General features: G+C 33.8%; 2 protein-coding genes across 2 annotated transcripts; one reads left to right on the top strand and one right to left on the bottom strand.

The window, feature by feature from the left end:
- The first annotated feature begins 854 nt into the window (after positions 1-854).
- LOC128990439 (S-adenosylmethionine decarboxylase proenzyme) lies at positions 855-9012 on the top strand. The gene is made up of 6 exons (XM_054412803.1): positions 855-977; positions 3473-3578; positions 4564-4784; positions 5345-5437; positions 6489-6644; positions 6988-9012. Exons 1-6 carry the CDS (start codon positions 861-863, stop codon positions 7126-7128), a joined length of 834 nt encoding a protein of 277 aa, XP_054268778.1. The 5' UTR covers positions 855-860; the 3' UTR covers positions 7129-9012.
- Positions 9013-9987: 975 nt separating this feature from the next.
- LOC128990652 (sodium channel modifier 1-like) lies at positions 9988-18523 on the bottom strand. Its single transcript, XM_054413138.1, has 6 exons — positions 18356-18523; positions 16665-16735; positions 15722-15810; positions 12550-12732; positions 10334-10580; positions 9988-10114 (listed from the first exon to the last, which is right to left on the bottom strand). Exons 1-6 carry the CDS (start codon positions 18404-18406, stop codon positions 9994-9996), a joined length of 762 nt encoding a protein of 253 aa, XP_054269113.1. The 5' UTR covers positions 18407-18523; the 3' UTR covers positions 9988-9993.
- Positions 18524-19350: the final 827 nt, after the last annotated feature.

The raw sequence follows: 19350 nt of genomic DNA, 5'->3' as shown, positions 1-19350 counted from the left end.
AACAACCGTGATGTCTGCTGTCTCAGGTGTCCGTAATGTTAAAGTGTGCAGGCTGTAAAATATTTCTCAATATGTGAGATAAACTAAGTCCTCTTTCTTTAAAATTGGAAAAAAACCTTTCAAAATTTAATAGATGCCATAAAAATAGGCTGTGGCATCAGAGAATTTTACCTTATAGAAGCTGGAATTATTTAATAACCGATAAATGGTTTAAGAAATCAATGTAATAAAATAAATTTGGGAATCTTTGTCTAAGAGCCTTTTAGGTAAGAATATTTTGTGTACACAATGTAATCACATATATTTTCTGTAATGCCATAGCTAATGCATTCATTTTTCTAACATTGGGTGAATAACGCGATGTTATTTGGTTTTTTGACAAATGTTCTTTTAACTGTGAGTTTTGTTTGGAGGTTTTTTTTAAGGAGTTGTTTTATATATTTTTTTAAAGAACTAACTCCGTCCGACTTACTATTTCACAACCTTTAGTTTAAAAGCAAAATTTTTCTACTATGGAAGAAAGACTTATCATTTAATTATATAAGCTACAACTAACCTCAACTTCATCAAATCCAGCATATTTCTCGACAAGCAGCATGAGTGGCCCCAAACACTGTAGTGGGGTTACTATTTATCCATAGTTCAAAAGTTACGTCAAGTAAAGCTGTAAATTAAATTTTAATTTATAAATGGATTACTCATGAAGTAGTGTTATACTTGTAATTTTTCTAACTTTCCGAGGGACATTTGTGGCAAAACCTTGGAGTATGTCAACCCCAGCTCACAGCCTTGTTGTCATGAGTTTTTGAAGTTTTGTACTCTTGTATAATGTGAGGTCTGTGTGTTTCAGTGAGAGCAGCATGTTCGTGTCTCGGCGTCGCTTCATACTCAAAACGTGTGGAACCACAACCCCACTACAGTGTTTGGGGCCACTCATGCTGCTTGTCGAGAAATATGCTGGATTTGATGAAGTTGAGGTTAGTTGTAGCTTATATAATTGAATGTTAATTCTTTCTTAAGTACAGTTAGAACAAATAACCTAGTACTCTGCTTGGACCAGTCATCCTGCTTTCTTTAATTGTGAAACAGGGGAATAACTTACCCTCATCACACTGACTAGATGTTTGAAAAATTACTGAAAACCCCTTAACTCTGTGCTTTAGATTTTCCATGCATCTTGGCTTATTTCCCCCAACTGCATCATTGGCAAATAGTTTTAAAACTAAATGCAGTTCAAACATTTTATTTCACCTAATGCCCAACAATAGATAAAGGGCAACAAGTTAGATCTCATAAAGTTCAGTACATTATTGAAAGAGTGCATATTAATCCTAGTCATTTATTCCATTGATATATGTTCCACTTCCCTCAAGTAATTTAGTAGTGTAGAAGAGAATTGTCAATGTAATATTTAGTTATTTATTGTTTTTACTGTTTTGTAACTTTTTTAGCCTTCCGTGTTATTTACTAACTGCATTTTTAGAAGTAGCTTTAGAATTAAATTGATCCTGTGTACCATCTACATGTAAATGAATAACAATATTCCAATATTGAATATATAATCATAGGGTGCAGTTACACATTTTGGTACAACTACTGATTTTAGTCAATACAGTATCAGTATATTCTCAAAAATGCATAGTAATGTCACAGACAGTTGTATCTGTATTTCATGGGGTAGCTCTTAAGCTGGCTGTTTGGTCATTAACAGTGGTAATGAGCGACATATTTGACTATTGTTGCTATTGCACCATGCAAGTTCCATACAATAGTCCAATATGATTGCACGGCTATTAAAAGCGGTAATGAACGATAATGTAAAAATATTGATAATATGCTATGACAATCGATGTAAACAATTTTAAAATGTGACTGTTATACTTCATTATGATACTAAGTTGTAATGAAATGCACAATTTTAGTACCAAAACCCTCCATATTTACGGTAAATTTCTACGATCTCTTGTTTAATTTAACCAACGTAATTACATAACAAGTGGAAACAACATGAAAACAAAGGGATGAAATTAGTTTGGTTGAAAGAAAAATCACTTTGATATCAAAAGCACCAAAATAGCAAGATTTTGATTTAAAATATATCCATCCCCCTTTTGTTAGTCCAATTTTTCATTTTATTAGTCTTTTGTGCTTAGTTGCTTTACAATTATAAATTCAATGGGATTTCATGTTATTTTATTATAGAGATACTCTTTATAGGTGTTCTTCTAAAAATCTCGGTTATTAATTTTGGTATTTTGTCCATTATACAGTTTTAAACTTACATCTTTCAATTAATTATATAAATCTAATAATCCCATTTTACTTTTAAAACTTTTAATAGTCTGTGTGTTTTAAGTTTCTAGGTTTAGATATAGTCACTAAAATTCCTAATCTATTCTGGCCAGGTCTATACAAATGTATTTTTTTATATGTATAAAAGATGATAAAATATTGAACTATAAAAAATCAGGTAAAATTAAACACAATATAACTAGGGACATTTCCTGTGTGATATAATATAACGTGTATTTTTTTAAGAATATATGAGTAAAATTGCAGGAAATATAGTCCCCACATAATCCTAAGAATATTTATGTTTCTTTATATATAAATTGCCAAAAAATCTTTTCTAAAAATACATTTGGCCTGTCCACGACAGCAATTTTATCAACTAGGTCATACATTGTTAATTAATGGTACCGTATACAAACTTTAATCATCAGCAGTTCAGGTTGCTTCAGTTGGTCCCTTCTCAATGATTGATAATTGCTGACATAAATTAATTAACATTTGTCATTCGTCTCCTCATATGAATATCTAGACAACATTAATTTATTTCATAAGTAGGCCTACTTTAACTAGTACTTAAAATACATATCTGTGGAATAATAATACAATCAGTTGTGTCCCCATATTTATTATCGAGTGATAATATTGGTAAGATTAAAAAGCTAAGTTAACTTTCCCTGTTTCATTGCATTGCATAAGAATTCTTGCAATGAAAGAAATTTCAACAGCTGTATGATTCATAACCAGTTTTCTACAAACACTTTTGAACAATAGCTTCTGGTGCTCCATTTTGCATTAGAAAGCTAAGCTAACTGACTTTCCCCGATTGCATTGCATTGCACTTGCATCGCGTTAGCCGAGAATAAGTTGCGTGGGATCAGCGACCTCGACTGACGGAATGTTTCCCATACAGGTAATGAGTCTGGTATTTTGGTGTGGCATTTTGCCTCACTAAACATAGCCGGTTTATAATTAGACACTTCCGCATAAAGACTGGCGCAATATATCTAAATCTGCCCCTCTTCGTGTAACACTCTTTTCTTCTGTTATGTTGATTGAATCACATTATAACCTAACATCTATTCATTAATTTTTGTACCTTTACTTTAATTTGTCTAAGTAAATTAAGTAATCACTGGTTCTTGTTTTTGTACAAATTTAAATATATTTAATGGTTTTCTAGGACGTTTTCTACTCTCGCAAGAATTTCAAGCGCCCTGATCTTCAGAAAAATCCTCATCGTAGTTTTGAAAAAGAAGTCACATTTTTGGATTCCTTCTTTGCCAATGGTAAGTCTAAATTGACTCGTGTATTATATAATGTGGTATCTTTTGACCCTTTTTATAGGCTAAGCCATGTGTATTTATGAAGTAAGATAACTCGGAGAGAGGAGTTATCAACTAATAAGTTACCATTTTTTGGCAGCAGATAAGATAACCAGTTTGGTACATTAATTGGGTTCTTGATACTTAATATACAGAAAATTGTATGCTGATGGTTCTTTTATCCTTGCTGATTTCCTTAAGAATTATTCTAATCCTGGATATACTGAATCCTACTCCAGATTGTCTACATTGATATTATCATTATCATCATGTAATTTTAAGTGGTTGGTTTTAACTTGTACTATAAATACACTACCTAAAATTTACTTTCTGATCCAATTACTTGTTAAATTTTTTTACAGTTATAGAACTAAAAGGGTAGTTTGAATAAGCTACCAACAGGTTGTGTCAAATGATGTTGCCGTAATTATAGGATATAATCACAGGGTTGCAGAGACTAGATGTTCATAGTTGTTACTGCTATAGCAGGAAATCATCACAAATATTGCAGGGATCGTGGGGGATAATTCCCCACAACCAATTTTGATGTGATTCTGATGTAAAAAATTTAGAAAATTATAAAAACTGTTCAATTATAAATTTTAGAAGTAAATAATAGTTAGAATATATTATCATCATATTGGGTTCCCTTCCATATTGTTTACTATTTCAACTGGTCTTGAATTCAAAATTTGAATTTCCGGAATAGAATTCAATTTTGAAATATGAAAATCTCCGCATCCTATCACCAATGTTTGTTTTAACAACAATGAGCCAAAAAGCATGATTGAAACGCAATGATCAATGCACAAAATGTTATAATATTATCTTGTTACTTGGATGATTTCGGTTGTAAAATTATAAAAGTCCTGGAGCTGTCCTTTTTTCATGGTTTGCTAGACAACACTTGTATACATATTTAGTGTGAACACTGTAACGCTTGTCTCAGTTCCAGACAGTCCTAAGCCTGATGTTGCAGGAGGCACGGCCTACTGTCTGGGCTCTCCGGCACGGGACTGTTGGTATCTCTACACCCTCAACCCCACCTCACGTCACACTCGTCCTCGCGCCCCTGACCAGACACTGGAGGTGCTCATGACAGACTTGGACCCCGAGGTGATGAAGATCTTCACTCAGCAAGGCGCCTCCTCCGCCGCAGATGCTACCCAGGTACCTCTTGGACAGTTTGATGTGCTCTGTTCCAACTCCCTACTTTTCTCCATCCTTAGAACTAGCCTATACGAATTTCTACATCCTCATCAAAATGTTCTTGATAATGTGACTTTGCAATTTTGAATCCCTCTGTAACCAAACTTATATCTAATTTGAGTTTTTTGATGATTCAAATTTTTAGTATTAGCCTACATTGCTGTTTAAAAATCTGAGTTACAGTAATGTGGAAGCTGTTAGCAAAACTCTGGTTTTCTAAAGTTCTCTACAAGATGTATTTCAAGATTTTCTCAGTCATTTAACACAAGAAGACTGATGAATAACTACTGTTAATTTGTGACAGATGTACAACAATGTTGTTACTTTATCAAGCCAAAATTGATTAATTTTTATCGGTCTGCGGTCTTTAGGCCTATTTCCAAACATCCCCAAAAATTATTTTTCCTAATATCCTAATTCCTCAAATTAACAAATATTTTTATTATTAAAACTATCAAATTATTTAGGGAAATATTATTTGTACCTATATAAGTTTTTAAGTTGGGGTTTCTTTTTTGCAGAAGTCCGGCATTGATCTGATCATCCCACAGATGGTCATAGACGATTACTTGTTTGAGCCGTGCGGCTACTCAATGAATGGGATAACCAAGAATGTAAGTTGTGTTAACTGTTGTAACAATCATCACCTAGAGGATGGATAAGTAATCAGTGCTTATCTACACTGTTAGAACGTTATAATGACGATCAATGAAAGCAATGAAGTCTAGTGTGAGACAGTAAATTAGATAGCTTATCTTGGTGTAGTTTATGGGATGTGACTTTACATCATTTCTTAGATTTTCTTAAAATGTATACGTGATTTTGTAATAAAGTTTTAAATTGTATTTTTTTCTAATTAAAGACCAAATGAAGATGTTGAACTACAAATTGTACTGTTAAGAATAATTATTCTATTATGATACACTAGTCATCATTCTAAATCAAACCTGTGACGAAGGATATATCTATTCTACTCCCATGTCAAATGTGACTCCAGGTTTAGAATGAAATTGAGAGTAGTTCAATTGAGTTTAATTGAGGTGCTAATTTCTGTAGTGTATAGAAATTTATCTATTTTGTTTTTACCTAGAAAAACGGAAAGGTCAAATTTTCTGTAAATTCTTGCATATTTTACATCATATAAACGGACATCATATCAAAAACTAAACATTAATTGAATTTAAAAATTAACTGCAGCCGGTCCATATAGATAGGATGTTTACTCTGGTATCTTGGAGTCAATTGTTGAACTCAATGACTGCTTTATGTAGATTATTGTTATGGTCAAACCGATAAACTTGTACAGAAATTACATAAATGTATATAAGTCAACGTCTTTTCCTGTGCTTTGTGTGTATGACTTTGTAGTATGTGAATATAATTTTCACTCCCCAATCTTAATTTTTACTTTAACAATCTTATGACAGCAATATAATACGTTAAAACATACAGACATTTCTTTACCAGCTAATAGGCCTATGTGGCACAGTCGTAACTGAATTGATAAAAATAAAAACAATTCCCTAGCATGTATCTTCAACAAGAACGTTGTGTTTCAAATTTCTGTTGAATATAGTAGTTAGTGGGAAGTTAGCTAGAATACTGCTCCGTCTTTAAATAATAGTTTTAGTGAGTAAATAAACTAATAATACAAAATACCAACAGGGTTGTTACATGACCATTCACATCACTCCAGAGAAGGACTTCTCATATGTCAGCTTCGAGACCAACATGCCCCAGGCTTCATACAAGGATATCATCAATCGCGTTGTCAATACTTTCCGTCCTGGAAAGGTCGTCATCACTGTTTTCGCTAATAAGGTAATTTTTTGTGGATGTTAAATAAGTTTATTTTTTGACTACCTGAAGGTAACATGGAATTTGGAATCTTTGATATGTGGTGTAACATTTTTTAAATCTTTCTTTTTACACTTGTTGGTGTGTAATGAGCAACATTGAAAACTCTTGAATATCTGTTAACTTTAAGTAATTGGGTTTACCACAGCACTAGCTATTAGACTGTAAAAAGAGGCAGTCTGATTTCCAGCTGATTAACTTGTTAGAATGCTGACTACATCAATTGATCGCTATATGCATAATTGACTACATCATTAAAACTGTTTCTCTACGGACACTAGCTCATTTACCAATGTTCTGGTTGTAGGAGTCTACAGCCGCAGAGTTTCCAGCAGCTTTACAGCAGATCCCCATGGTCGGAGAGACTCTCCGTCGCCAGGACACTCAGTATTGCCACCTTCACAACTACGATCTCACCTTCGCCTTCTACTCCAAGTTCCCAAGCTGAGGCCGTCGGGACGCCCGCGGCCCCTGCTCCCAGTCTGCCATCCCTCGTCCCCGACTCCTCTTTGCTTGGTGGCAGTACAAAGTCTCCTGAATCCGTTTAAAAGCTGTAGATATCTTAAGGAATGGTCACTTTAGCTGGGTACTGTTATGACATTTAAGTTTTTATTGCCCCTGATTTGTTTTCTGTATCTCTTTTTCTGTATTTTTCGTTCACCTATGAGGGTGTCGCTGTTGAAATGTGTCCGGCTTTCGCAGTCGGAGTTTGTCCAGAGCCTGGATGTGTTTCTCGTTAAAGTTGTTTAGACGATTACAAATAAAAATCAAACACAACACTACTGTTTTTTGTTATTTTTTTACTATTGACTCATTTAAGTAAAGAACTTTAGCAAAAACACGGTTTCCAGGCTTCTGAGAAAACAAATTTATAAAAATTAACGATTAAAAATATATATTGCGATGCAGAAATTTTTTATATTGTAGGACAACACACGTGTTAAAAAATAAATATTTATGGTATGACAAATGTGGCATTTAAGTTTGCTTGTCGACGTATAAATTTTAACTTTTTTTGTTATTTTGTTAGTGCTAATATTTATTGCCCTATTATATTTATTGATTAGGTAAATATGATAGGTAGCGGCTAGAAGTTGCTCTATATTAGAGTGAGTTTTGTCTGTAAGCAGACTTATTTCCAAAGCTGTGGCACAATTTGCAATAAACAGGTAATTTACAAAATTGTTAAACTTTAATCCTACTGATTAACCAATGTATAATGATTATTTAAACAGTTATAAAACCTACTAATAAAAATAGTCTGATTTCAGGTAAATTTTTCCCGGGTCTAGGTCTTACCATGACACCTATGGTAATAGCTTATTTCCTATGTGGGAAATCCACTTAAGGTAAACATTCCAGTTCAAAAAGAAAATTCTAAAAATTTTTAGGAACCTCTTCAATATTTTAAAACCAACCGGGTAATTTTGTGAACATATTTTATTTATTAAAATTTTTTATGTTTTTATAGCAATCCCACCTTTTCTTAACAGCTTTATCAATGTATTTTGCTTCTAATTAATATTTGTTATTTTCATCATCTCCCAAAGATGATGCTTGGCGACCAATCAAATGAAGGCGTGTGCTGGTATGTGTGCAGCATCAAATGATTCACCCTCAAAGTATGTTGTGATTCTCTTGTTTTATATTGATATTAATTTCTCTATCTCTGAGGACGGTTAAAAGGAACCAATAAGAAATTGTATATTTTTAACTGAGACGTTTTAGTTTTGAACAATGCTGCATTCATTCCTGTGTAGATCTGTGATCCTGATAACTAAGGCTGTCTCTTGTGTGTTTACATTAGTTAGTTAAGGATATTCAATTAAGTTTTTACTCATAAGATTTTGTGCCCAAGCAAAGAGAAGTCGGTCTTCATGTTTGTGCACAATTAATTTATTAAAGGTTTTAATTTTGCAATATTTTTTTCAGTATTTTTGTTTTCACTCGTGATGAAGGTTATTTGTTTTTTAATTTTAATTACAATTATTTGTTAACAGTTTGGTTAATGTTAGGACTAGGTACGGCAACTGGAAAGACTGGGTCAGCCTGATAATTAATTATTAATCATTTGTAGTTTTTAATGTGTTTTTTATCGGATTGTTTGATTTTTCTGTTTTTATTGTTGTGGATTCTGTGTACTCGGTAGTTGTATATTTTCTGAGTGTTATTACAGTTAGGAGTGAGGATAAGTCACCCTTGAAAGATGAATATTTAAGATGTAGGTAGAAATGCACAAACTGTGAACCTATGTGGCATCTATATTACTCCAGTCCTTGTCCACAATGTATGTCTATGGCAGAATTTATCAATAAATATATTTATCCTCTAATTGTGTAATTATCTCTTAACTACAAACTCCCTTTTCATACTTATGTAAGACTAGCAGAGTACCCGTCCTTCGTACGGGGTTGGCATATAAGTATAAACGGCTTATTGTGGATATACTCGAACTTTCATAATTGATATAAAATGTATAAATATATAAAATCTATAAAATCCCTCTACACAGCACACCTGCAGACTAAGCAAGTTTATATTTGCCTGATTTTCTAATTTAGTTTTCTGGAAGTTTCTCTGTAACCATGAAGCACAAAACAAAGCTTGAAACTACTATTTTCTTTCAAGGTTTTTTTTTTTCAAGGAAACATGTTTGAAAAGAATTTGTTAAATATTTTCCAGGTTCAAAAAAGAGAACACCCTATTTTTGCACTTTAAACCCAGTTCCCCTTAAAATCAAACCATTTTAGTGAATTTCCTTTCAGGAAAGCAACTATTACTGTAGGTGGCACAGTGAGTGAGACCTAGGCCTGGGAGCATCGCTTTCTCATTTGGATGTCCCCTGAGCTTAAAAACACCATTTGTTCGAATTTTTATATACAACATACGTGTACGTAAACGTGACAACTTGAGTATTTTTTGTCCGATTTTGATAAAATTTGGCTTGAAGTGGGATGGGAGGTGGGATCGACTTTGCAAACCAGTGCAATAAAAATGTTTAGAGCTTAAAAAAGCTAATCCTGTACTAAAACTAAAAAGCTAGTTATTTTAGCGTACTACTTCCTATCACTGTTTATAAGACAGTAAACAGTTTTTGTTTATTTTTTTACTAATTTGTTATTACATTTTATGATTTTTAAAACATTAAAACACATCAATTCTTCACTTGCAGAGTTTTTATGAAAACGTTGCAAGTGATACTTTTTAAAAGTAAATATTTGGCTTCCAGATTTAGACTCCAGTTAATAGCCATATAAATAACTCATATTCTACTATGTGATGGACCAAGGAAAGAAAATCTACTTAATTTGATTTAATTATTATTTATTAAGACAGCATAAATAGGGGGAGGAGGTATATCATCTTCATCACTGTCAAACTCCACATTCGGATCTTTAATCCATTTCCCTGTTGCATCTTTTATCCATCCTGACCTAAAAAGTAATTAGATGTGTAAATAAATATATAATTTAAAATCAATATAATTCATTAACAGAGGGGATGTGGTAAAAGAAATAAATTTAACCAACAATTAATAATGCCGGCAGGTGATTTCAGAATAAAAATTCATGTAACACAATGCACATTATCTATTGTCTAAATAGATTGTATGATAGGTCTATTTATAGTAAATGTGCATCATAACTACTTACATACGTAGCTTTGTTTCATATTCTTGGATTTCAGATCGTAAAGCAGTTGATTCTGCTGACTGTGTCGTTACAGGTTTAGAATCGGTCAACCTTTCTTGTAAACACGATTCATGACTATTCTTTTGTAAATCAATCCCATAGTTTTCTCGATTCCTCTCCACAACTTTCTCCAAGGAAGTTTTGCGAGTCATTTTTTTCAGGTAATGTTTCACTGAGGTTGAAACTTGGTTATCTGTATCATTCAGACCTGAGAAAACACATTCAGACAACTAAATATAAATTACAATCAGTTCTATATCTATTTTTTCTAGCAATTTTTAGCGATGTATCTTAGGAAGCCAAATGTACATGTTTCAATAATTTTAGGATTATGAGATTGACAAATAAAGCACAGCAGTAAATACTTTTACTCAAAGATACAAAAATCTTACAACAGTTTTACAAGCTGTTTTATTAATGTTTTACAAATTTAACATTTTTCCTGAATTAAAAAAAGTCTATCAACTCAAGTTGTATCAAATAGCGTAAGATTATTTCTTAACAAATATTCCTATTACTCAAATACAAGCTATGTCTGTTTGTGAGTTTGTAAAATTTATTGTAAAATCCAGCGGAAGGTTTTAGACAAATTTTGTAATTTTGGGACTTACAGGTCTTAAAAATTGATTGGCAAAAGTGTGTCTACCTCAGCAAAACTTGTATTTCGCTACACGACTTGTTTGAAAATTAAAAAATTTAACATTGGCCTTATGAATTGTCAAGTAACCATGTAGGTTTTACAAAATAACGAGGAAAAGTAAAGAAAAGAGTTGTAACTTATAGACTTGTACACTAGCAAATTACAAAATACAGTACAAATGGAAGAACAACATACAGTTGTTACTATTGAGCAAAGATTACTGGGCATTTGGAAAAATAGTCCCGATAAAATATTGATTATTTGACTTGGCTCTACCACATTAAATCTTTATCCCCCAAGTACTAGGGAAATTTGTAGCAAACGGTGAATAAAATGTTTAAAAATGTTCATATTTTTCTTATGTATCAAATTTCAGATAATGGGTACTGTGTAGATGTACACAGAAACTGTATGGGCTCTTATGGAGAATATAACTGACCAATCAGAGAACAGGATTTTGATTATAAGTTGTATTTCACCACTCCTGCCAATCTGGAAGCACATCTCACTAACCCCCCCCCCCCCCCACCACGTGATTGGTTGACACCTATAGGATAGTGGTAGCCTGTTTACCACAGAGTTAGTCGAGACTGCCAAACATACTTTGCACGCAACTTCCCTCGGTGGTTTAGGGTTGTGTGTAGACTTATTCTTCCTTTTATCCAGTACTGGATTTGGACCACCAGGTTTAACAGAGAGGCCACCATCAAAATGTAGCGTTGTGTATACGGCAGCAAGTGTGACTGTTGAATGCTAACTCCAATTAAATGTTGCTAATGTTTACTAAAGCAAGTGTGCCAAGACTGCCAGGACATAACTTCTCCCTCTCTATCCATCGCTGAATTTGAACAACAAGGTAAAACAGCAGTCCAAAACAAAAATGGTTTTGGGTAGCCTACTTCGTGCCTGTTTAACTTCTAACTCCAATAAAATATTATTAATATTCCATGTTATGTCGGCCAGCTCAAAATGAATTCTGTCAATATAACCCCCTGCCTCCTCTAATTTCTCTGCTGGCATAGAAAACTGTGTATTCCTGAAATAACAGATACATTACAAGTCTGTCTAAAAACACACACACCAAAACACTTGTGACCATAATTACCTAGAAAACCCAACTCTAAAAATTGTACATGAATAATTAAAAGTGAATACATCTGGAGATGGTGTGCAAGAATCAGGGTTGAAAACAAAATCACCAACAACCTAAAAGCTAAATTCCCAAAAAATTCCAAAATTTCTTGGCAAAAATGCCAATTTTTTTTCTGGGGAAAAGGCTTGCTACCATCCTGGAGGTAAGGCCAGTCAAGGGGTGTGACCTAGGGGGGGGGGATGACTCCTTAAGGCCACGGGAGATGGAACAAAATTTAAATCTAAATCCTGCTCTATCATTGTTCCATTCTATTCACCATAAGAGTCCATGTATGTTCCATATTCACTTAAATGCACTATTGGTATTTAGTTGCAAAAACTTATGGACAAAGATTACTTTATAGAAACGATTTAAAGCTGAATTTAAGAAGTAGAGATGACTTACCAGAACGAACAGATAGTTTGGTTCTAGAAGCTTTTCCTATATCTAAAATTTGTTTCCTTTGATATTTCAATAGGCCTACATGTTTAGCTTCCACACGTTTGCACCCCAAAAGTGACTTCTTTTCCTTCTCTAGGATTACTTTTCTCTCCGCCTCTTCTTTACATTTTATATGTTTGCTGAGTTCTGAAAAAATCTCACATCAGGTTATATTTGTTTGAGAAAGCCAGTTGACTAACGGGTGTTTTAAAAAAATTTATAGAGGCTAGTTTAACTAGCTTATCTGAGATACAGTAATTGTAGCCCAAGGCATATTAGGTACACACAAAAAAAGAACACACAACATAACACTATTTTGTCCTATTAACTATAGTTCCTAGGACTTCTGTCCTGGACTAATGGGTTGAAAATTATTTGCTACAAATTGTTAACTTATCCAGGGCATTCGACTGTGTTGACCACAAACTAATTATTTGCAAACTGAAGAAAGTAGGGATTGTTGGTCAGGTATTGCAGCTTCTCTCAAACTTCCTATCAAATAGAAAGCAACGCACAGTAGTTTATAAAGATGGCCACAAGTTCTTGTCCGGATGGAATAATATCAGGTACGGTGTTCCTCAAGGTTCCATCCTGGGGCCAACACTATTCTTAATATTTATTAATGATATAGACTGTAATATATCAGGCAAACTCTTCTTGCATGCAGATGACACAAATGCTATATTAAAAGCCCCAAAAATACATCAATTGGAAATCATTGTTCAGAAATCAATAAAAGAACTAGATGAATGGTTCTCTCAAAATGGACTACTGTTAAATAATTCAAAACCACAAATTATGCAATTTAAGGGGAAAAACTCTTCAAATTCATTAAATAGCAGCCTATTAATCCCGACAGATTCACACAAAGTATTAGGAATACATATTGATTCAAATGAAATTGGGGAGATCATAATCAATATCTAACAAAAAAATTACTCTCTTTTCGCTATGCAATAAGTGTTACAATTGATGCAACATCTCTGGAAGTATGTAAATTAGTATATTGTGCCTATATTGATTCTATAATAAGGTATGGTATAGTACTCTGGGGATCCAGTCCCAAAACAAAAAACTTCTTAACGCACAAAAATCAATTGTACGTACCATGGTTAAAGTGTCAAAGAAAACAAGTTCTAGACCTCATTTTAAAATATTAGGGATTTTAACCATCACATATTTTTGAAATGATTAAGCTGTTAATTAAAAATATACAGTGGAACCTCGATAAGAAGACCCCTGATAACAAGTCACTCTTGATAACAAGTGTATTTTTAAAATCCCCTTGAATTTATTTTACCTCTAAACACACGTTATTGCAAACCTCAATAAGAAGTCAACCTTGATAGCCAGACTTATTTTATAATCCCCATGAGAGTCTTGTTATCAAGGTTCTACTGTAGATCATTTCGAAGAGTTTAAATTTACACATAATTCCACACGTCAGAAACATTTATATTTATATCAATTCCCAATACATAGACTAACTCTTTTTGAACGTACACCAAAATACATGGCTATAAAAATGTTCAATAAACTACCAAAAAGAATCACCAACAATCCAAAAAACATACTCCTAGAAAAATTACACGAGTTATTAATTGAAAAGGCATATTATCAAATAGAGGATTTCTATTCTGATGTTTTCCAAACGGACAAGAATTAATTTAATTTTGTAAACTAAATTCATGTTGAATACATACCTGATGGCTTTCATTAATTTTAGCAGGATTTTATCTTATTTGTTGTTTTTTATAATGGTAACTTTTACTACTTGATGTCAGTAGTAATAATTTTGAGTTGTGTGTATTTATTAGTTATAGTATTTTTTTTATATTTTTATTATGACGACACTCCTATCCTTGTAAGTTGTACTTGTAAGATGTTATGAGGGAATAAAGAAATTGAATTTGAATTTGAATTGTTTGAATTATGGTTTTAAAATGTATCCACTCATTTTCCCATTAACTTCTGATGGTAGAGACTTTTTAGTTTGGATGAGGGGGTTTGGAAAATACGAGTCTTACAGCATATTTAGTGGCTGTAAGTAGGGTATAAAGTAACATGTTAACTGGGCGACACAAGTGTCGCCCAGTGCTGAGATTTTGTCACCCAGTGACTATGGGTGGTGCCGGCATATTTTTGTTATGATTCACATTTTAAATGTATCGGAATTAAAAAAATAACATTATGTAAATATTTTAGAGTATTGAGCTATGATTTTGGCCCAAGAGGTTGTGAAGGGAGCTTTGGCCTGTTACAACGTATAGAATACGTAATTAAGTGAGATTATATGGACTATTTACAACTTTACAAGCAAATATAATCGAAAAATGCATTAAAAAATACGTAGAAATGTGTGATTTTCACTTTAACTTTTGCAAAAATTTTCGGGTGGGGTATTCCAGACCCCCGGTAAGTCCGGCGCCACTGTCGCACAGTGAAAATCCCTTAAAATAAGCTCTGACTGTAAGTATGTAAGTAATGTCATTTGGGGACTGACGAAGGGAACAACATTAAGCTGGGGAGAGTGTCAAGGGTCAGAACCAAGTAACCAGACATTAGAGTCGTGAGTGTCCGGTCTTCGGTAATTTGACCTTCCGAGACATCTGACCCTCCCTGTGGACGATCTGTGAACCATCCAACTTAACCACAGAAAACGTACTACTATAGCCAGAATGCCAACCGCATGGTAAAAAGCATTAAGCGGTTTGAGAGAGCTTTGCCTGTCAATCCGTAGGCAGCGCCACCAGCGATGCCATGCAATAGCATAGCAACGCTGGTGGCGCTGCCTACGGATTGACAGGCAAAGCTCTCTCAAACCGCTTAATGCTTTTTACCATGCGGTTGGCATTCTGGGTTATAGTAGTACGTTTTCTGTGACTTAACTCAGAAGAAACACACTAGGCTTTAGGTACCTACACAGTGCACATGATTGTTCTTTCTTATATTGTTCTATTGGCTGAATTTCTCTCCACTAACCCTCACCCAGGCTCAGTTACAGTGCGAAGGTTACCTGAGGAGGCTGAATGGACCTTTCTGTTTGAATCTGGCAGTGCCAAGTTAGTTTAAGATGGACAATCTACACTTTAGGTTGGATAATTGAGACTAAAGTAACTTATTACTCTTAACTCACCAAATAAATGTCGTTTCCCTCTTCTATGGTTTGCAAGCATACTAATTGTGTCAAAAATTGGTCGATGAATACAAATCAGGCAGGTTAATCTGTAAAAAAACATCATTGTTGTTATAGTCCAGTAAAATAATACATTTTGGTATGCAAAAGGTCGGGTAGTTCTGATTTTTGGATATGTTGTTAGTATTGGGCCCATAACATAAAATCCAAGTTATCCACCTCGAGATGCTGCCGCTCGCCGCGGGGCGCGCCACTTGTTATCGAAATATCAAAAATATGGCAATTCCTATTATTTTTCACTCAATCTCGCGAACCGATCATTTTACCGAAAATTTTATATTATTACATTAAAGAAGAATAAATTTGTGACATTTTAAGCCCAACAGCAAGTATGTAGCGTAAATAATGGTCAAAATACAGACCATCAAAATAAATATATTTTCCAAAGACCGATAAAAATTGTGGTTTTTTCAATATTTTCACAACTTAGTTGTTTGAAGCAAACACCATATTGATTTAGAGAGTATGCCAGTTTATTTGCTATTAATAGAAAATAAATGAAAGTATGAATAAAAATACCCCCACCTCAGCAAACCTGCAGACTAAGCGAATTTCCATTTGCTTGATTTGATTTTCACAAACAATAGGTTTGACCTTTTGCACAGCAACCCCATATTTTCTGACAGATTTACTGGACTATTATTGGAACCTGATTCTATCAAAACATATACCTAAATAACCAAGACACTAAAAAAATATTGATATTTAAAAATCAGATTTGCTTTAGAATTTATATCGTTAGGTCAATTCAATAGGCATTAAAGGTATTGAAACAAGCTAAATGTGGAGCAAGAGATCTTCGTCAATGCATGATTCAGTTTGTAAAAGATTATGAAATCCAATAAGAAAAAATTATATGTAATATGTATGCAATAATGTTTACCTCCCATTGCTCAACAGCTTAGCTTCATCTTGTGGGACATGGTTTCCAAGAAGTTCTCTAACACGCTCATCCTGTAATATGAAGGTTATATGAAGTTATTGGGTAACGTAGGTGGATAGGAAATGAAACTATTACAGTAAATGTTTATTCAATATTAAGTTTAGAAAAACTGTGATTAACTTATTCATATAAAACATATGACATGTCAACAAATTATCTTCACGGATTATATATAAGGAGTTAATGACATGGTAAATCTTAAATAACACTCAGGATAGAATGGGATTCATGCAGGATAAGTTTAAAACAGGATTTTTCTTTTCTGTTTTGTTTGTGTCCGGAGATTTGTAGGCCTAATGGTCATACAGTAAAACCTCACTAACTCCACAATTCTGCACCCAGAACGCCAGAGGTTGTCGAGTTATCCAAGCTAAGTTAAGTTATTGAAGGTTTTAATGATGGGTTTTTAAAATGTACATAACAGACTAATTTTTACAAATCAATTTATTAGGTAAGTAACGTAACTAAACTTAAGTAGGCACATGAGTATTAATATGTCCTATCTTAATTTTTTTTTTCATGTGCCCCGTCAGCTGTTGACTGTTGAGTTTCCGGGTATTGAGTTAATGAGGTTAGTACCGGTATTATATTAATCAAACTTAATATTAACCTGTTGTAGTTAGAAATAATATTTATTTTTGATAAAAAAAAATTATCCTACTCAGGATCAAACTAAGGGCCGGAGCACACTATCCCGACCACGACCAAACGCTAGCCCCTTATAAACTTACTTCGTGACCGCGGGAGACGAAGATGATGACCCCACAAATACGGAAATCCGCTCACGATTTAAACTTATTTGTAACCGAGGAGGCTGCAATAAAAAATCTTATTTACTGTGTCACTTTTTTGTCGTGCTCGTGCTCATTATGAATCTCCAACTCAAAAACGTTAAATAAAAGCTTAAAGAAAAATTAAATTTAGCATCATGTTTGTCTTGAAAAATAAGGCTGCACTTTACTTTAGGTCCTACACTCATTTGAATAAATATATCAATTAATCGATTGTTTCATTCGATATATCGTTTGGTTAGTTAGGTAAGGTTAGAGTTCATTTTCCTACTACTGGATATTGAAAATTTTAATAATAAAATAAACAGTTACCTTGTTCAATATCCCACACGTCATCAAACAACAAACGTCATCTAATAACACCAAAGGATATTGAACAAGGTAAAGGTAAGGTTACCCTAATCTAACTATCCTAGGTAAGGTTAACCTAACCTAACTAACCTAGGTAAGGTTAACCTAACCTAACTAACCAACCAAACGATATATCGAATGAAACGATCAAATAATCGATATATCGATCTATTTTTTCATTCAAATAAGTGTAGGACCTAAAGTAAAGTGCAGCCGAAAATAAATAGGCCTAACTTACTTCATAAATATGTGAAATAATAAGTTCCATTTAGGCCTTAGTACCCTGTTTAAAATAATTATATTAACATAAAATGATGTTAAACAGGGTACTATGGTATTTATTATTTCACGCATATATATACATAATATGTATATGTATGTTAAAAAGGGGCCCCCTCATCTAAGCCGCCCCCTAAAGGAAAGGAAAGGGTGAATCCTAGACCAGACCTAGGCCTAGGCCTATCTCTAACTTTATAAAATTTTACTTACATTCAGATTCTTCAAAAGGCTTTTATCATCACCATCACGTTTGAAAGACATAATCCTGATATTTATTTAGATCGTAACCTAACTTAATTGAAAGTGGATGCATTAGGCCTATACTATTGTTGTTGTTGTCTTCTGTTTGTTTTGCTCTTTTCCTTCTTGTGTTTTTGTTTTCGGTTTTCGTTCTCGACAGCGATTGCGACTCGCTCGAGTCTTCCTCTAGTACACTATCGCCGAATGTAGGCGAACTAAGACGAACGTGATAGTGTACACGGTGTGCTCGTGTACATTTGGGGTAGTTCGCATCGCCAACATTCGTGTTCGGGTGCGCTCGCTTTTTTGGCGGTCTCCTGTCGCGAATCAAAGGAGACGAACTAGGACGAATGCCGAGCGCAGACGGGACGAACATAGCCAGTACACACTCGCTGTCATTCGTAGTCACGGATGCTCTCTTTATACAGTATTTACTGCAGTGGTTGTGTAGTTAGAGTTACTTTAGGTTTTTTTTTATTTAATTATTTTCTACTAGATCTTATATAGATAAATTAATTGTACAAAGTATGGAGTATTCTAATGAGGAAACGCTGTTATTTTTGGAACCATACCATAGTGAGCCTGTTCTGTGGCCGTGGGATAATTAAATTGAATATTTACATTTAAGAAAACCAGCATTTTATTAAAAAAGCTAGCATTAATTTTAAATTATTAAGCCACAGAGAAGTAAGAAACTTAGGATACATTCAAGTGGTGTCTAACACCAAACGAAAATTAGCCTACAGAATTTCCTCTAGAATTTTCTAGAATATTCTTCGACGTTAGCGTCCATGTTGCACCAAATTTTGTGCGAATGTTTTGCCGCGAATACGCAATATAGGGTTCAGCACAGTTCGGGCGAAGTTAGGCGATAGTGTACTTGGTTAGTTCGGGATGGTTCGGGCTTCACATTCGTCAACATTCGTGGTCGCAATCTGACCCGAACATTCGGCGAAACATTCGGG

The sequence above is a fragment of the Macrosteles quadrilineatus genome, unplaced genomic scaffold (assembly GCF_028750875.1).
Source record: "Macrosteles quadrilineatus isolate MER2022 unplaced genomic scaffold, UCM_ALF_1.0 Scaffold_3__2_contigs__length_128488019, whole genome shotgun sequence".
Lineage (NCBI taxonomy): Eukaryota > Metazoa > Arthropoda > Insecta > Hemiptera > Cicadellidae > Macrosteles > Macrosteles quadrilineatus.
This window is presented reverse-complemented; position numbering and strand designations above follow the sequence as displayed.